The sequence below is a fragment of the Chiroxiphia lanceolata genome, chromosome 6, assembly GCF_009829145.1.
Source record: "Chiroxiphia lanceolata isolate bChiLan1 chromosome 6, bChiLan1.pri, whole genome shotgun sequence".
NCBI lineage: Eukaryota > Metazoa > Chordata > Aves > Passeriformes > Pipridae > Chiroxiphia > Chiroxiphia lanceolata.
In genome coordinates, this window is record NC_045642.1 from 32,681,686 (window position 1) to 32,699,781 (window position 18,096).

At 36.1% G+C, this 18,096-nt stretch overlaps 1 protein-coding gene across 1 annotated transcript in view; it reads right to left on the minus strand.

Moving 5' to 3' along the window:
• The window catches only part of RYR3 (ryanodine receptor 3), a 209,575-nt gene that overhangs the window by 68,073 nt on the left and 123,406 nt on the right, over window positions 1-18,096 (minus strand). The window contains 13 exon segments of the mRNA XM_032689828.1: window positions 243-305; window positions 1,936-2,085; window positions 3,516-3,605; window positions 5,557-5,635; window positions 6,562-6,725; window positions 8,304-8,374; window positions 8,377-8,473; window positions 9,831-9,921; window positions 10,543-10,763; window positions 11,420-11,589; window positions 15,312-15,432; window positions 16,603-16,708; window positions 17,180-17,360. Coding sequence (XP_032545719.1) covers window positions 243-305; window positions 1,936-2,085; window positions 3,516-3,605; window positions 5,557-5,635; window positions 6,562-6,725; window positions 8,304-8,374; window positions 8,377-8,473; window positions 9,831-9,921; window positions 10,543-10,763; window positions 11,420-11,589; window positions 15,312-15,432; window positions 16,603-16,708; window positions 17,180-17,360 — 1,604 coding nt within the window.

Here is an 18,096-nt window from a genome sequence, read left to right on the forward strand (position 1 = left end):
CTGGCTTCGTGATAACTTTTTCTGGGAACTCAGAAAGCACCAATGGCATGAACAGCAGAATTTTTGTATGTTTCATTTTTCCAGTATGTAAATAGTATGGCATGCACCTTTTTACAACAGCATATCACAACCACAGTCACAGATACAGTCGTAAAGCCTAACAAAATTCAGCTCATTAATAATAATAAAACCAAATCTATTCATTCTTTTCAGCGCAATATATGCAAAACACAAAGACAAACCTGAAGCTCCCTAGAAAGTGCCACATTAGAGAGATCAAGTGGTGCCGGGATATACCCATTTCCCTGCAGGGAAATAAAAAGATAATTATTTTCAGATAAAAGTATTTCAGATAAAAGTATTCAACTACAACATCTCTTTTGTTGACATGATTAGAGTAATATCACTCACAATTTTAAACTTTCTTGTAGAAACTGTGTGCAGCTATTGTTTTGCAATGTACTGAAGATACACAGGATGATTAAGAGAATACATCTGCTGATGTGGAAGTAGGAAAGTTGTGCAGATACTTAGATCTCTCTATTTGCGAGAGATGGCAAGTTGCTAACAACTATGCTTTTAGCCTAAGAGAAGAGACCAGTCACGAGACATACAAGATGTGCCTTCAAAACATGACAGAACAGTGTGGGAACAGCCTGGACAAATCCTATACTAAAGACAAGACAACACAACAAAAAGATAAAATAGGTTATTGTCTTGAGGAATTTACAGACTAAGAAAAAGGAGGAGCATGATGTATTTACAGTCTTCAACTGTTTAAAGTGGTAAAGCTCTGTGCAACAAACCTATTAGGTACATGTTAAATGTGAATGGTTACATATAAATCAGTGATTTCAAACGTGTACTGAAACTAAACATGTCCTGAAGTCCTCTACTCAGTCATGTCTTCATCATGCATCTTCTTCGGCAACAAGGCTCAACTACAAAACAAGTTCAAATGGCTGGAAGCAGAGATGCCAGAGACTGCAGGATTCCCTGTAAGGCAGTGAAGCTTGCTGAAGAGGTAAGAAATTGCTGAAGTATTGTCTTTGTAACAGAGTGCTCAGGGGCCACTTTTGGTAAGCAAAAACTGGCCCTGGGAATGAACCCAACACAGGCCTAAGGTGTCAGATACTGATACTCACAGGATCAGTGCTGGTGCAAGTGTGCATGAGGAGTTACCTTGTGACACGTCTTCGCACACTCCTTGCAGGACTGCTTATGGCAGCAGGACTGTGCCCAATGCATTGCTTATTAACTCTCACTATATTAAAGCACAAATGTGTGTTTAATTCAACTCAAGGGGTACAATAACAATTCCAGAACATGTCATAGTTTTAAACAGCTTTCCCCATCCAAGACACAGACATATTGACCAACAGTCTTAACACGTGATTACAAAAAGCTACAAATGAAAAAAAATCTATTCTCACATCAAAATGCTAGGTAATATATATAATAACCTAAAAATTTTACCTGTATATTAAAAAAAAAAGTGTCAAATGTGAAATCTCATATGTCAGTCATAATTAGAATCTTGAAAAAAAGCCCATTTTAGGCTCTCCTGTTTGACCAAAAAAAGAAAAATGCTAGATTTGTTTATTAAAAAATAAAAGACTTTAAATACTCTGCCATGTATTCTTTGAATGACTACATTAAAACTCTCTTTAGTTCTTCTGAGAAAATGAAAAGCAATAGCTCTCTGATATGGTCTCTGATAGCCTTACTATCTTAAAACCTGCTGCATTTTTGGAATCCGCTCTTCAGTGTTATTTCACAGTGTTTGTTATAGTGACATGACTTTCAGTATCAGAACTCTAACAGTAAAAGCTTCTTTTCATTAAAAGTATATAAAACTGACATAACTGTGTAAAATTTCATAGTAAATTAGTGAACAGGCCTTTTGCTTTCTAAATTTAAGCAATTCTACATTACCTGACTAGACTGAGATATGCTGCGAAGCTTTTCATTTTCACGCTGATGTATTATTGTTTCTCCTCCTTCCTTGGTCCTTTCTAGGCTCCATCCCAGGGCCAGCATGGTTTTCAATGATTCTCTGGCAGGCCAACGATAAATTTCCTTTTCCTTTGATGAAAAAATACAAAATCTCTCTGTATTTAGTAAGTAGCGAGAACTCAATAAAAATATTCTGTCCTTCTATATAAATTGTCACATACCACAAAAGTATATAAAATTTGTATATTATATGAGAACATACAATATAGTTCTTCTCTCATGAGATGGAAGCTTTGAAATACCATTTTTTTAATTCAGTTCTTAGTGTCACTTACTGCTGGGATATGTGTTAGAAACTAACAGCACTGCAAGGAGCTCTGGAGCAGTAATGTTGATTAGATCTGAAAACTTACTCATTGATTCCTCCAGCACAAAATAATAAAAAATTGGTGGTACTATAAGTGCTATGAAATTATTTAAGCAAGTATGTACATTTGAATGCATCAGCACTCAAGGCCTTTTTTTAGTCTTTCTATATTTATATCCATTCACAGATACAGAACATGACTGAACTATACACCTCTTCATATAAACACAGTTGTCGAAAAAAAATTAGGGAACAGCCTGTATTGCAACACCCCTTTGAAAAGTAAAGGTGTTGGAGAAATTCTGAAAAGTTATGACGAAGAAAATTCAGAGTATACCATATTAAGACTTTTCAAATCAATTTTAATAAAAGTATTTCAGTTCATGCCGTAAATTAGGATTTTCCTGACAGTTACTTAACATGACAGCTTTTCTGGATGGACCTGATTTTTAGGTTCAAAAAAGTTCTAATTTGAGACAATTTAGAAAATTCTCTTTGAACTGCTTAAATAACAACTCAACCAACAATGCTTTGGCTCCTCTCCAAAGATTCAAAAGCAATTTACAAACCTTAGGAAACTAAACATTTTGAATCTCTCTTGATTTTTGTCATCTCCATTTTCTGAACAGGAAAAACATGGTAAAGAGGGACAAATTTAATTGATTTATTTTTGTCTCCCAGTGATCATTGCAAAAATAAGTAACAGAATTCAAATTCAATTCAGTGTTCTGACAACTAGAAGACATTCATGCCTAGTCAAGAAATTCAAATAAAAATGCATTTAAAATAATTTAAATGTTTTTCTGCCTTTTCAACTGAATCATCTACACATTCTTTACATCTTTCTACCATCTTTCTTGAAGACAAAATTGCCTTCAGATATGTTAAATTACACTTTCATCTAAAACCCAGGAGTTGCTGCCAGTCATTCCTTGTCCATGGAAGCCTGAAAAAACTGTGCTACTGATATTTTGACTATAAATTGGTCCAGGCCTATGAAGAAATGATGAATATTATGTGTAATGGAAGCAAGTCATACAAGATTCAATGTAAGATTAATTAAACAATCACTTCAGCATGTAGATGGACCTATTTGTCCTTCTTCCTTTTCTATCATATAATTGGAATAGATTTTAAAAAGCAAACAAATCAATCTACTTTGTGTTAACACAGCTGAAATTTCCTCTGTTACCTTTTCAGCTAAAGTTTTGAAAGGTCTTATTAATGGGTGAGTCTTCATATTTTCATCCAGGGAAACACCATATTTCCATCCACTATTTGTCTGAAAAAAAAAAGCCAAACAACAAAAAACCACTGAAATAAGCTGAGAACAACACAGATAAGTGACAACAAATTAGCCAGTTTACTCTGTCATATCAAACTGCTAATCTGCTCCCACAGCTGCTCAGTTCCTCAAAAAAGAGCATGCAACCATATGTGGATACACAGGAACAAATCATGCCCTGAATAGGTGCAATCTTTGAGTAGTAGGTCTTATGATACCAGTTCTGAGCCTAATATACATTAGCTCCCTTCAAGTGGACTCATGCATCGAGAAAGTACTGACTGAGGCAAAAAAGATTGCCTCAATTCTTTGGGAGGCTAAAGTGAAAAACACAGAGAAGAATAGGTAACATTAACAGATTAAGCACTAAAGAATATAACTGTAATGAATCCTTTACCTTAAACAATATTAACTGACATTTATGGTTTGAAATTAATATTTGTATATTTACATAGCCGTATATATGTGTAATTTTCTCTACAAATTTGCATACATAGCCCCCAAACAACAGAATTGTTATTTTATATAACTATACGATAAAATTGCTATTCGTTATTGTTACAAGAAATTATTTAAGAATTTATTATCTTGTTTTAGAGCTGTGAAGAACTAGTGAAACAGAAACACGACACAGTGACAGATCATTTGGGAAACCATAGATAAAATTAATACATAACAGTCTTCTTAAAGCTAATAAGAAAGAAAAGCTATAATTACTTTTTCTGATATAAAAAATGATATTAGACTGTACTTTCTTAGATCATGGAGCTGCTGCAATAAAATTGAATCTCTGACTCCTAGTCAAAACCCACCATTACTGCGTAAAATGAATCCAAGAACTATATATTCTTACTTAAAAAAAAACAAACAAACAAACCAAAACCAAAACCCCAAACCAAAAAAATAAAACAAAACAAACCCCCAAAACCAAACCAAATGCCTCTTTTTCAGTCACCTCAAATCTGGGAGTTTGGGCTGACAGGAAGCTGAACATGAGCCAGCAGTGTGCCCAGGTGGCCAAGAAGGCCAATGGCATCCTGGCCTGGATCAGAACAGCGTGGCACCAGGATCAGGGAAGTGATTCTTCCCCTGTACTCAGCACAGATGAGGCCACATCTGGAGTACTGTGTCCAGTTCTGGGCCCCTCAGTTCAGGAAGGACACAGAGGTGCTGGAGCAGGTCCAGAGAAGAGCAACCAGGCTGGTGAAAGGGACTGGAGCACAAGTCCTATGAGGAGAGGCTGAGGGAGCTGGGGTTATTCAGCCTGGAGAAGAGAAGGCTCAGGGGAGACCTCATCACTCTCTACAACTACCTGAGAGGAGGTTGAAGCCAGGTGGACGTCGGTCTCTTCTCCCAGGCAACCAGCAGCAGGATAAGAGGGCACAGTCTTAAGCTGTGCCAAGGAGGTTTAGGTTGAATATGAGGAAGAAAGTTTTTACAGAGTAATCGGACTTTGGAATGGGCTGCCCAGGGAGGTGGTGGATTCACTGTCCCTGGAGGTATTTTAAGATGAGACTGGATGTGGCACTTAGTGCCATGGTCTGGTAACCACGGCAGTGTTGGATCAAGGGTTGGATTGATGATCTCGGAGGTCTTTTCCAACTGTAGTGGTTTGAACCAGGTTTTCCCCCTGAAGCTAAGAAAGTGGTAACCAGGGGGTGGTGACACTGGCGGGAAGCCAGCTCAAAACTTGCACACCAACCCGGTTGATTTGATGATTCTATGATTCTATGATGTTTATCTCAATACATTCTTTGAAAAAGTGACAAATTCCAATGCATTCTCTTGAGCAAAAAGTTTCTTCATATATCCTAAATAATATGTAGACATTCATACACTCTGAACAAGGACCTATCAGTTAAACTGTCCAGAATTTCTTTCAATATTCATCCCAGGTATTATTTACTAGTCCTTTTATGACAGTTGCCAGTCTTCAAATAATTCCTACCTTATCAAAGGCCCATTTATCATGGGAATGTTCAGCATATTTGCTTATGATGTACTCCAACTTTTCAGGAAGTACAAGGCTGTAAACAAAGAGGAGCATGGGTCATTCAATCATAACTTACAGCTGTCTGACTTATGAAAAAAATATCTGGATAATATAACATTAATCAAAATACTTCACCTCCAGATGAAGGTGAGACATTTGGCTTTGCAATTCTCTTTTCTTTAGAAGAAACGTCACAAAAAAGGCAGAGCTATAAGGGCATTTACAGAGAATCTTCAAATACATAACAGTTGCACTTATTAGCAATGAAAACCTGCTTCGCCCTAATCTACTGGTAATTTTGTTGCTAATTCTTAATACAGTATGATATTAACATGGATGTTACGCATTGCATAATGATGGAAGAGTAAGATTTTAATAGCAAGACTCAGCTAGTGATCCTCAGTTCTTGAATATAAAAGTATTAGAAATCTGTATTTTAAAAGCACAAGATTACTAGGAAGGCCAAATCTCTATTAAATCATCCTACATTATCTGCTTATTTTGCTATGTCAGGTTTTTACAGATGAATTCCTCAAAATAAGGTGAAAATTTTACAAAATTTGGCAATAAGCCAACTGAATAATTTACCAGATTTTGATGATCTTGTACTATTTGCCATAAATACACTCTAAATACTTACGGTATCAAATGCACATATCCCAAACATTTGAACTATTAGACAATACGGTACATAATAAATATAGAATTTACTATGTACTGTGCAGATATAACATGGAAATATTTAACACCTGTGCATTGTTGAGAAGAAAACATTTTATGTAAACAGGATATGTTGCAGTGAAGTATTTGGCAGGAGGAAGCAATAATCCCTATACTACTACTGAGAGGTCCTAATATCACTAACAGTCTGTCACTAGCCAACTCTCTCTACAGATGAGAAAAAAATGTTAATAAGGAAATATTTAAGGAAAGGAAATCACTATGATTTATGAGACTCACTTTGCTGTGCTGACAGGTTTAGGATCAAAATTTCCTTCTGGATCCATTGAAGTCTGCTTTTCCAAAGTTGACATAATTCGTGTATCTAAATAATCAGGGGGCAAGGCACCAGCTATAGCACTTAGACAGGGCAAAGCCATTCGAAAGAGCTCTGGATCATACTTCTGCAGGAGAGATAGGAACTGGTTGGAAAATCCAATAGAAAAACATGCAAAATGTTAGTGAAAACCAAGCTGTCATATGCACAAACATTAGAAGATGCAAACACACAGTAAAGCACATTTAAAATTTAAGCATAAAGCAAAATTATTGCTACATGGCATCTATTTTTCATTATATCAACTTTACATATTCTCAAGACTACACAAATTACACAAGAGCATGCTGACACTGTGTAAGTGTATACAATACGAGTACAGCGCAAGCTTCCTTTGAGCCATGAAGGCCTACGTAGGAGGATCAAGAGTTGTTCACCTTGTTACAGAGTATGATCATCTATAAAATAATGCCTTAGTTCTAAATTTACTATTTCCTATCTTAATTGCAGAAGCCATTTTATTTAACACTCTTTCCCCTCAAACTACTTCAGTGTAAAACATACTCATTAAAGAAAATTTTGTTTTACTGTAGCAAAGTCAGTTCATTATTCCTAGTAACCTTAGTACAAAACAGAACAGTGGAGAACACCATAGCTCAGCAGATCACAGATTTACACAACTCTTCTTTCACTGGGCTGATAGCCATTTGCAGAAAAGTGAAAATGTTATTGTAGTGAGCCACCAATATTGGCAGAAGCATATCATCTTCATTTATTTGTTAAAAGCTAAGGTGCACTAATTGGAAACGTTTCATTGTGTCAGGCCCTCCTGATACTCCTTGCGCTTGTGAAAGCAGTAAGAGGGAGGTAAATGTTGCTAAAATCAAATGCAAATAAAGCTTAAAAAGCCATTTCAGAATAATGCAAATATCATCGTCATTTCCATATTATAAATCAGAATGCCTAGAGGAGCAATCATCTAAATCTGTTGCTTAGAATGGGAACATTAGTGAGACGCAATGAAAGAGATTTGTTGCTGTCCCATAGTGAGATCTTGATTTTTGAGCCCAATCAAGGACAAAAGTATTTACTCAGTAGAGCATTTCTCCCACCAGAAATGCAACTTTTTCTTATTCAGAGAAACTGAGCAAGTTAAAAAATCCCAAGATCACACTTTGGAATATGAAAATGGAAAAATCTTTGTTTCATAGAATGTTGCATCATATCTCCTAGGTTGAGCAATAGCCAGAAAACTAAAATAATACAAGTACATGTTAGAAAACAGACAATATAAATTACTGTGCATATACTAACAATTCGATAAGCACATACGTATATTATTAAAATTAATTTTACGTCATAAAAAGTACGTACAAATATTTAGTAGAGCTAAGATAGGAGACAACACCAACATCTTAGTGCAGCAAGCACTAATCATTTCTTGTGTATATATATGCATATATATATACATATATATATATAGTGTGCATGTATTGCCTCATTACTGGTGTAAAGCTTATGGGTATATCAAGACAAAGATTTGACATTTCATTGGTTTGGAGAGAATCTTTCAAGATTCAGCATTCAATTTTTCACTTCATTAAAAGCAGTCATTGCGTATCTCCCATATTAGATGAAACAACTGTCAAAGAGGAACTTTCTGCTCTTTGCACAGTAAATTATCACTGTAATGCTTTATGGTCACCCTGTAGTGTAATGTGAATGGCAGTCATTACCTTATGAGACAGGAATCCAATATTCCCCAGAAAAGTTTTCAGTTAAATGTAATTCTTCTTCTGCTGCAATTCCATAGCTTCCCATTCCTGAAGGCAGACAATAGTATTTCCAGCACTGCTCATAGTGATTTGTCAGAAGCTAGATTTTCAAGAAATAAAAATGCATGTAAAACATTGGTATTTAACAAACTAACAAGCTGTTATATTAAACTATTACAAAAGTAGTATTATTTGTCTCTGCCTTTTCATTTCCAGTGGCTCATAATAATGGTCCTTTTTTTCTTTTTCATTTTGGGAGAGCAGCAGAGCCCATATTGTGAAAATACAAAGCCTGTATTATCTCCAACTGCTGCTGTGGAATTCTTAGTGATGACAGGGAAAAGTGAAATTTCAGAATTGTCACCATTTGAGTACAGATTAGCTCACAGAATAAAAACAGAGACAATGAAATGGGCATGAAGTAGGACATCATAGATTCTGATAAAAAATTTTACCAATTCGAATTGATTTTACTCCTGTCATTTGTGGTTGATGGCCTCAGTGTTATTCAAAACACTGCAAAAGACACCCACAGTACACCCTTTTACCTGCGACTGTTCTTCTTTGGAAAAACTGATGGAAAGAAGTATCATACAAGTAATCTGTAATACATCAGTTAAAGAGCTAGTATACTGATTATTGATGCACTTGCCACTGATTTCTTCTCTAGAACTAAAAGTTCCTATCCCATGGGAAATTTTAAAATCTCTTTTAGCATTTAGCATTTTGGTTTTTACTGCAATTCTGTTTAGGAAGGGAAAATAATAATTAAAACCCCAAATCAAACACTCCCTCTTCACCTCATTTTTAAGAAAAAATTAATGCTGCTCCAGAGCATGTTTGTGAATATGGCAGCTCAGCTTTAGAGTATGACAGAATTTCAATTCTTCTGTAAGAAGACCTAAAGACCTAAGATCACGCTCTTTTATCCAATGGGAAAGTGAAGCAAACCTGTCAGAATAGTCAAAATCTCACATTTTCAATTCTCTATTTACAGAACAAGAAGATGAATAAGACTTCTGTTACAGATTGTTAAAAAATAAGAGGTCAATTTTCTTCCCTGTGTCCTGTCTCTTAGATTTCACTCAGAATTCATTCCTGGACTGTGCATCCTACCAAGACTTATTATAGTTCATATAGCAGCAGAAAGATATTGAGATAACACTAACATTTAATTTGATACATTCAAATACTCTTTTGCTGAAGTAGTGAGAAAGTCAACAGTTCACTAAACAAAATTGCATAATCAACTTACTATATACTGTTTACATTAGGCAAGATTTAAAAAAATCTGCAAACATTTCATTGAATTTGAAAGACTTTATAAAATGCTTACATTATTTTCAATTGAGAATTAATTTTACATTGCTTCACCCTGCCTGTTCTGTTTTTAAAAACATGATGACAACAGTTTATTTTGAAATTTCATACTAAATGCATGTACAGAAAGTATTTACCTTAAGAGGCATTTTACAGTATTCATTGAGCAGGGGCACATCAAAAACTAGCCTTCTCAACAGCTGTTGTAGCATAGAGGGACGTAAGTGGCTGTAATTTTAAAAAATGTTATTAGTAAATGTCATACAGTTCAGCAAAAATGAAATAAAAACTGAATTTACATATTGGGATACAAACACTGATTAAAAGTATTTTGTAAAAGCAATGGTAGGTGCTTAAGGAATCTCATCTAAATATAGAATGATATAGCACAGAAAGTTACGCTACTTCTTGGCCCTCTTAAGTGAAAGCCAAATCAACATTTCAATTCCTAAGGTGCAATTCCTCAGTGTTCAGTTCAGCTTTAGGGTCAGCTTTAGGAGTTGTTTTTGGAATACAAACACATTGATCCCTTAAGTCCTCAACAAACAGAGTCAGACTTGCCAGAACATTTTTGGTAATTACTGGGGTTTTGGTTTTACAACTAATCAGAATTTATTCTGTATCACCATAAGCCTGATATCAACACGACAGCCTCTATAGTGCAGTACCCAGAATGGAAAAATTAAATGTATTTTTTCTTCAGAAAAAAAATTGTCTCATATGATGAGAAGTAAGAATTTCATGCAAGAATAAAATAGTCTTAGTTCTACACTATACACAAAGAAAGAAATTGTTAAAATACGTATTCTGCACAAAAGAAATCAATCTATACACAGGTGCCATACGTACTGGCAAATAGCAAGCAGGCATTCTTCAATAGTGTCTCTTTGTGCTTTTGTAAGGGATCGCCCCTTGGATAACCTATATATTGTGTGAAGCATGGAGTCAACCAGAGAGGCGTGATGCTCTGTTCCAGAAAAGAGGGGAGCACATCTTTTGAGTAATGGAAACACAGCTGAGCAAATGTATCTATTTAGCGCGAGAGCTGCCTCTGTGGTACTTAGAGAAACCTGTATGAAGTAGTAAATGACTGTTAGTATCACACTGAGTAAAGGTTATTAAATACGAAGTCTATAAAACATAATACTTAAATACTCCTTAGGTTCCCTAGTGGCTGGCTGCTAACATGATATTCCCAGTATACACATGAAGGCAAAAGCCATTTTTTCTCAACTAGAGAAAATCCAAGCCATCCACTTTTGTCCTGTGTCTTGCCCCACTGCACTTTTAACCAATAGTGGCAGAAGAGAATATGTAGATTCTTTCTTTAAAAGGTTAGAAAAACCCACTAAACATGAAGTAGTACTTTTCATCTCATTAATTTCCTCATACATATGGATTTTCAGTGTAATTATTGGAAGTACACATAAAAGCAATCATTAGGCTTATTACGGTATACTCGATCTATTTATTTCATTACTGTACAACCTGTATTGTAAGTTTTTAAACTACTTTACATTGTTGCTTCATAAGGTGCTATTGTATGCTTGTAATCAGACTTAAGCACTATAAATTAGTAGTAACTGAATTAATATTGGTTTTGTTTTATAGCGAGCCTATAATACCTTTATTAAAAAAAGCAGTTTTGACTTGAAATTCCATTTTTTCACACTTAGAGGCCACTATAGCTATCCACTGCACCTAAACTCCATAGCAAAATACGTACTGTATCCAAAGAGGCAGAGGCTCTTAAATCTGGTAAAAATCCAACTTCCAGTAGGTGAAGGAGGAAGCTTTGGTCCTTAATGCCATAGACACGGTCCAAGAAGAGTACCATGGGTGCTTTATGATCAGGACAGAAACTTGCAGACATGTCTGGTTCATTTACTGTGCCATCTGCACAAATATATAGTGCAAATTTTAATTGTAGATAATTGATAAAACAAGAAACACCAATACAATAAAAGATGCTATAACTGCATTTAGTGTGTAAAATGACATATTCAAAGAAAATTATATTCTTGGTTAGTTTTCTTGTATGCTGAAAAAGAATAGTAAGTTTTCACTATTTAAAAAACCCTATTATTTTGCAGTTTATTAATCTTTCACTCTTAAAAGCTTAGAAATGAATGGTAAAACACTCAACTTGTTTCATTACTATTACAGAGAACACTTACATGGTAAAATTAAAAATAAGTATTACTGCAAATACCAAAGAAACACAGCAACTGTGAAGTCAAAGAAGGTTAAGAAGTTTAATTTTTCTCTCATGTAAACTAGACTAGAATGAACATGGAATCCAAGGGGAAGATGACAGTAACAACTGTTACTGACTGATGTCAACTGTGTATCTGATAAAACATCTGACTGAAAAGGAGTAAACACAATTCTTGTGAAACAGAAAGCACAACAGAAGGAGAGAAAGGAGAATAAATTATTTGCCCTAGAAGAAAATGGGAGACCGGTAGTTTTATAGCCCATGGAACACAGAGAAATTAATGTGAAACATGGAGATCATAATGTCATAAAACCCCTCATCCTCTGTTGAGTTTATGCTTTACAGAAAATTATGGGGTTTATGGTTACCTTGGAAGTTACCTTGTGGAAATAAATCCACCCTGGATAACCATAATGATCATGTCTAGGAAGGAATCAAGTCACCCAAGAAGCAAGAACGCTATTATCAATACACCTCTGTAATCTGAATTCTGATTCTGAATTGGTTTTGAGTTCCAGAGTAAAGAGGGTGAAAAAGTCTTCACTGAAGAAAGTCTTGCCTTTAACAGCAAGTGTTAAGAAGGCTGTTAGTTCCACTGACAAAAGTCAGTCTCAAACCTCAGTGATAGATAGGGATCCAGGTACAAATACGGAGCTACACAGTTTGATGCAGAGAGAGCAGCAGATCCACACCTTGGTTTCAGGTCTTCTGTGTATACACACAGTACACAAGGTTTGCGTCTTCAGAGAATAGTCTCATTCTCCAGAGGAGAGAATAGAGGAATCAGAGTAGTAAGAGAAACAGGATAGCAACACTGCAGCCGAGCCTCAACCCCATAGTGGCAACCCTTGAGGTACTTAGGTTGTTAGTCTTGGATAGTTTACCTGGGATATCTTGGATATTTACTTGGGAAGGAAAGATAACATCTTAAGAGAAGAACCACTCCACCTTTTGCACAGAGGCTTCCCTGGTGGTAGACAGGGTTGCCAAGGATATGAAGTAGCAGGCAGTGGAAACGGGAGATTGCTGTATTATGCACTAAGCTGAGTGGCTTCATGACATGTAAGAGAATTCCATGATAACTTGGCTGTACTTCATGGGAGGAGCTTATGTGAGGCAGGCAGAGATATCCAAGTAGAATATCAAAGTCTCAAAGGATGGGTGAGATTGTGGTGTAGAGAAGAGGGATTTAGTCAGCTTGATTATAAAAGAGGGAATCATTATGGGACAAGATGAACAAGTACAGAAATAGACTGCCAGCAAAATCTCAACTCTGGATATAAGGAGAGCAGACTTCAGGCTGTTCAGGGAATTAGAAAGTAAGGTCCCCTGTGAAAGTGTTTTTGCAGGCGCTGAGGTCCATTAGTGCTGGTCACTTTTCAAACGTCACCTCCTAAGGACACAGAAGGTAATTCCCTAACGTCAGAAGTCAAGCAGACGAGGCAGAAGGCTGGCTTGGCTGAGCAGGGATCTTCTCTTGGAGAAAAGGCAAAAAAGGAAGGTGTATGCTCAGTGGAAGAAAGGTAAAGTGATATGGGAAGAATTCAGAGATGCTGCTGGCCGCTGTAGGGAGAAAATTCCTATGGTCAAAGCTCAACTGGAGTTGAAGCTGGCCAGAAATGTTAGGGGACAATAAAAAGAGTTTTTTCAAATGCATTAATGGCAATATATTAAACATATTTCAAATATATTAATGGCAGTATAGAAATATCATCAGCCCATTACTGGGTGAGGATGGTCACCTCACAAACAGTGACAGAGACAAGGCAGAGGTACTTAACACTTTCTTTGCCTCCGTCTTCAACATTGATAACAGACCGAGGGGATCTCAGTGCCCTGAGCGGGAGGACCATGACTGCAAGACTGATCAACTTCCAACTCAGCGTAGTCTGTGATTCTGTGACTAATAAAAGAGAAATCAGGCATCTAGGATTAAACATCAGAGATCAGAGTGGAACATTATACCTAGAAATTGGGGGAAAGACAATAGGTATAGAGGAGCATCTTCTTCAGATCAAGACAATGTACAAGCAAATATGCCAGATTTTCACTTCCTCTGAAAAAGTCATGGAAGAAATAACCAGCACAGTTCCAAGAAACAGCAAAGGTAATTAAAATGCAGTATGCATGTGTGGCATTTTAATCAAGCAAGGACAAACAGGACTCTATATTGAGAGTCATCAGTGACCTACAGTAGGAAGAAAAAAAAAGGAGCTTAAAAGTCTGTATACAACATTAAAGTCTTCTGTTTGAATAAATCATTAGCAAAACTGATTGGGCAAGTAGATAGATGCACTTCAATGAAGACAACTTCAAGTTAATGCATCTGCAGGAAAATAAGACATGCCTACATGATGCTGAGCTCAGAACTGACATTACAAAGAGATCCAGAGGTCGTCATTGAAAGTCTGTGATATCATCAGCTCAATGTGTAGCTGCAGCTAAATGAGTCAACAAGATACTGGACACCATCAGAAAGGGGTATTCAGAATACAGGAGAGGGCATCATTTTGCTGCTATTTATATTTATATAAAATAGAAAATTAACACATAAACCAAACACTTGTGTGCACACATTATCAGTACAACCTGTTCAGGTCTTGTGTACATCCCATAGATGTTTTCCATATATGGAGATTGCAGAATAGAGATAGCAAAAATACACATAAGGCAACTAAAGTAGTTAAGGTAGTGGAGCAGTTATGATCAGAGGCTAAGAAAAGTTTGGATTCTTAAGTTTTACAAAATGAGGACTGGAAAAGGATATAATTGAAATTAAGAATATTATTTATGTAGCTGACAAGGTGAATTAAGGACTGCTATACACCAAATCCCAAAACACTACAATTCAAATGTGTTAGTTAAAATTAGTAGAACATAAGTTTCTGTTTTCTTTTCTTTTAAATAAATGCGTAAAATATAGCAAATAGTGAAGTTCTAGAACTTATTACCACAGGAGTTTGTGACTAGAGACATTATTCTAAAGAGATTAGATACATGCTTGGATACCACATCCAGAAACAGATGTTGATAGGAAGAGAGATACACTGATCTTTCTAAACAAATGACTGGATGATGTGGAAATACAAAGAGACTGAGCCTAAGCTCACACATTTTACTTAAAGTGGTAGCATCTCTACAGTCACTGCTGAAGACAAAGTACCAGCCCATTATTGTGATCTTTTAAAGCATTTCTTATGTTCTTACATTCTCTGATCCACAGGAGCAAACATCTGTGCTACTAGAGCAGCTCTAATTGATACAGATCTAATTAAAATTTGAAGAACAGTTCTCTGCTTATATTTAACTCTAACAAAACCACTTTATTTTACACTTGAATGCTAATGTGCCAAAAGACTTTTATAAAAGATAACTAGTCTAATAAAAGTATTGTCGTTACCTTTGTTAACTGTTGACAGCTTTAGTGGTATACTTATAATCCCAACCAAATCTTCAGTTGGCACGAGAGATCGAAGGATAGATCTTATTCGAATAGCTTCCCCTTTTCCACTTTGAATAAGCTGTTAGAAAAAGTTTATCAAGTTAGATATTTAGTACTGATGGACATAAGAAAATTTTCCTCAAAATATTTATATGATTTTTTCAAACTCTGGAAGAAAATTCACAGAAATTCAATTTATCTGAAGACTCTAATGAAGTTGCCAATTTTCAGCTGTTCCTCCTTTTGCATCTGTTCTTATTTTGATATCATATCAATGATTTCACAATATTATAAATTCCCAATAACACAAAAAAACTCCACAGTGATAAGATTTCTAAACCAATCAGACATGGTGATAAAACTGAAAGTTACTGATATACTCATGTTAACTGCAGAATCTTAGGTACCAGGTTTTCAGCTTGCTTTTTTACACTACAAACAGATGCAAATCTGCTTGACGTGGCTATGCATTTTTCTATTATTTCTATGCCATAAAAATTTCAAAAGGCATTAACAACAATTAGGTGACCAATTCCTTTCAACTTCTTGCAGAAATCAGGTATTCATAGCCTATGTCTGAACATCTCTACCAGTAATTTTCTTAACATAGAACTACGTACAGCTAATAAAGTTAATAGCTCTGGTAGTAGTAAGAAGGCAGGCTACAAGCCAAACTTCTTCCTTCTTATTGTATTGAAATACATATAGCATTTCCATCTGGGCTTATACTACTAAAGAATTTTAAGTACTGAAGAGCAAAAGTCAATCTAACTAAAACCAAGTCTTCCCTGTGGCTTTTATGGGTGTTACAGTTAAAACAGATATTTTACATATTTTTCCATGTATTCATTTGGTGTGGGCACCATATTTCATCAATGCACACAAAAGCAGCTCTGTATCACATTCTTATGAAAATTATTTTTATGCCTTTCTAGAGAACAGTAAAGGGCCAATTTCAGAAATTGTTATTAGACTTCTTGTGCAACACTAGAAGTTCATATTTGCTTTTATTCCATAGTCATATAAAAATTATCAAAACTTTAGATAAATAGAAAGCATAAAGGAATCAAAAGACCATGATTTTTATAAACAGTTTGCAGAGAATAAATTTATCTAGATACAGTAAGAAGCAATAAAGTCTATCTTCTGAAGGGAAGAACTCTTCAAACAGAGAAAGGTTTAGTTAGAGATGTACAGTTATGTTTACAAATCTCCTACGTTTTCTGAGCAAGTGACAAAATGAACTTACATGCATTTCTGGTGCACAGCGTCCAAGTAAATCTATGAGAGCTGAGTAAAATGACATGATTGCATTACCCATGTGCACAGTCTCCTCTTCCTCCTCCTCCTCATCACTAAAAAGTAAGAATAACATTGAGCATTTTTGCTAATGTAAGTTTATAGCTCTTTTCTGGAGCTAGAGACATGATCCAGAGACTATTAAACAGACATACTCAATTCTCCTTGACCCTGGTCTACAGCGTTTTTATCCCTAGAGTAAGCATGCAACTGAACAGTAATAGGTGACTTTATATGACCTTTCTATCTTCCTCTTTTACTTTACCTTAACATTAGCTTCATTCCACAACAGCCTTCTCCTTTGCTTTGTCCGTCAGGCTTTTTCTCTCTCTCTGTAACTCTCATTTCACTTTTATCCAGCTCATACTTTACGAATTCCATATGACAACTGCTTGTGGGTGCGAATCTCTAATGTTCTATTTTTGTATAATGCCTTACACAGCAGGGTCCATTATCCACTTATTGCAAGCAAGTTTGAATCCGCTATGAAATCATCATTTGCCAAACAAGCTTTCACATTTACTTACCCTTCTCTTTTATATGCCTGGGAAGGAAGGTCACGAGCAGGATTCTCTGAGATCCTGATAGCTTCCTGCATAGCAGCCAGCAAACCATTTCCTCCTTCTCCCCTAAGGTCTGGCCCAAAGCACTCTGGCCGTCGAATAAGGAGCTTGACAACAACACTTGCATTTTCCTCAACACTTTCACCTGAGGACCAAAAAACACTATACAAACTTTCTCCAGAAATGTATGCTTAGTCAGAAGAAAACTTAATTTTTCTCCTAAATTTTACAAACTGTAAAACAAATCCTCATCCTAATAGTTGAAACCAAAAGTGTATTAGGTTGGCATCATTGGATATGCTTTATCAAAACTGTACTGAGGTTTAAAAGTGCTAGTGTAGACTTGCCTTGCAGAAGTTTTACTGCATTAGAACTGTCCAATCTAGAACAGTTCATTTTGGAAGGTTAATTTTCTGTCAAAGACTAATCTCTCTGGTATAACAGCTAACAGTCCCAAGAGGCCAGAAGTCTGCTATTGGAGTGGGTGGGAAGGACAGGGAGAAAATACAAGGAAGTTGTGATGACTCGCAGATTTAGATAATGACTGTCTAGTAGAGAAAGGGAAAGCCATGCATGCAAGTTGTATTGGGTTTGCATGATCAGGTTTTGGCAGCAGGGAGGGCCATAGGGGTGGGCTTCTGTGAGAAGCTTCCACCAGAAGCTTCTGCCAGAAGTTTCCGCCAGATCTGACAGAGCCAATGCCAAGACAAGGTTGAGTCAATCAGAAATGGTGGTAACACATTTAAGGAGGAGAAAAAAGTTATTGTGCAGATGTAATTGTAGCCAGAGAGGTGAGATGAACAACTCTGCAGACACCAAGGTCAGTGGAGAAGGAAGGGAGAAGGTGCTCCAGGTGCTGGAGCTGAGGTTCCCCTGCAGCC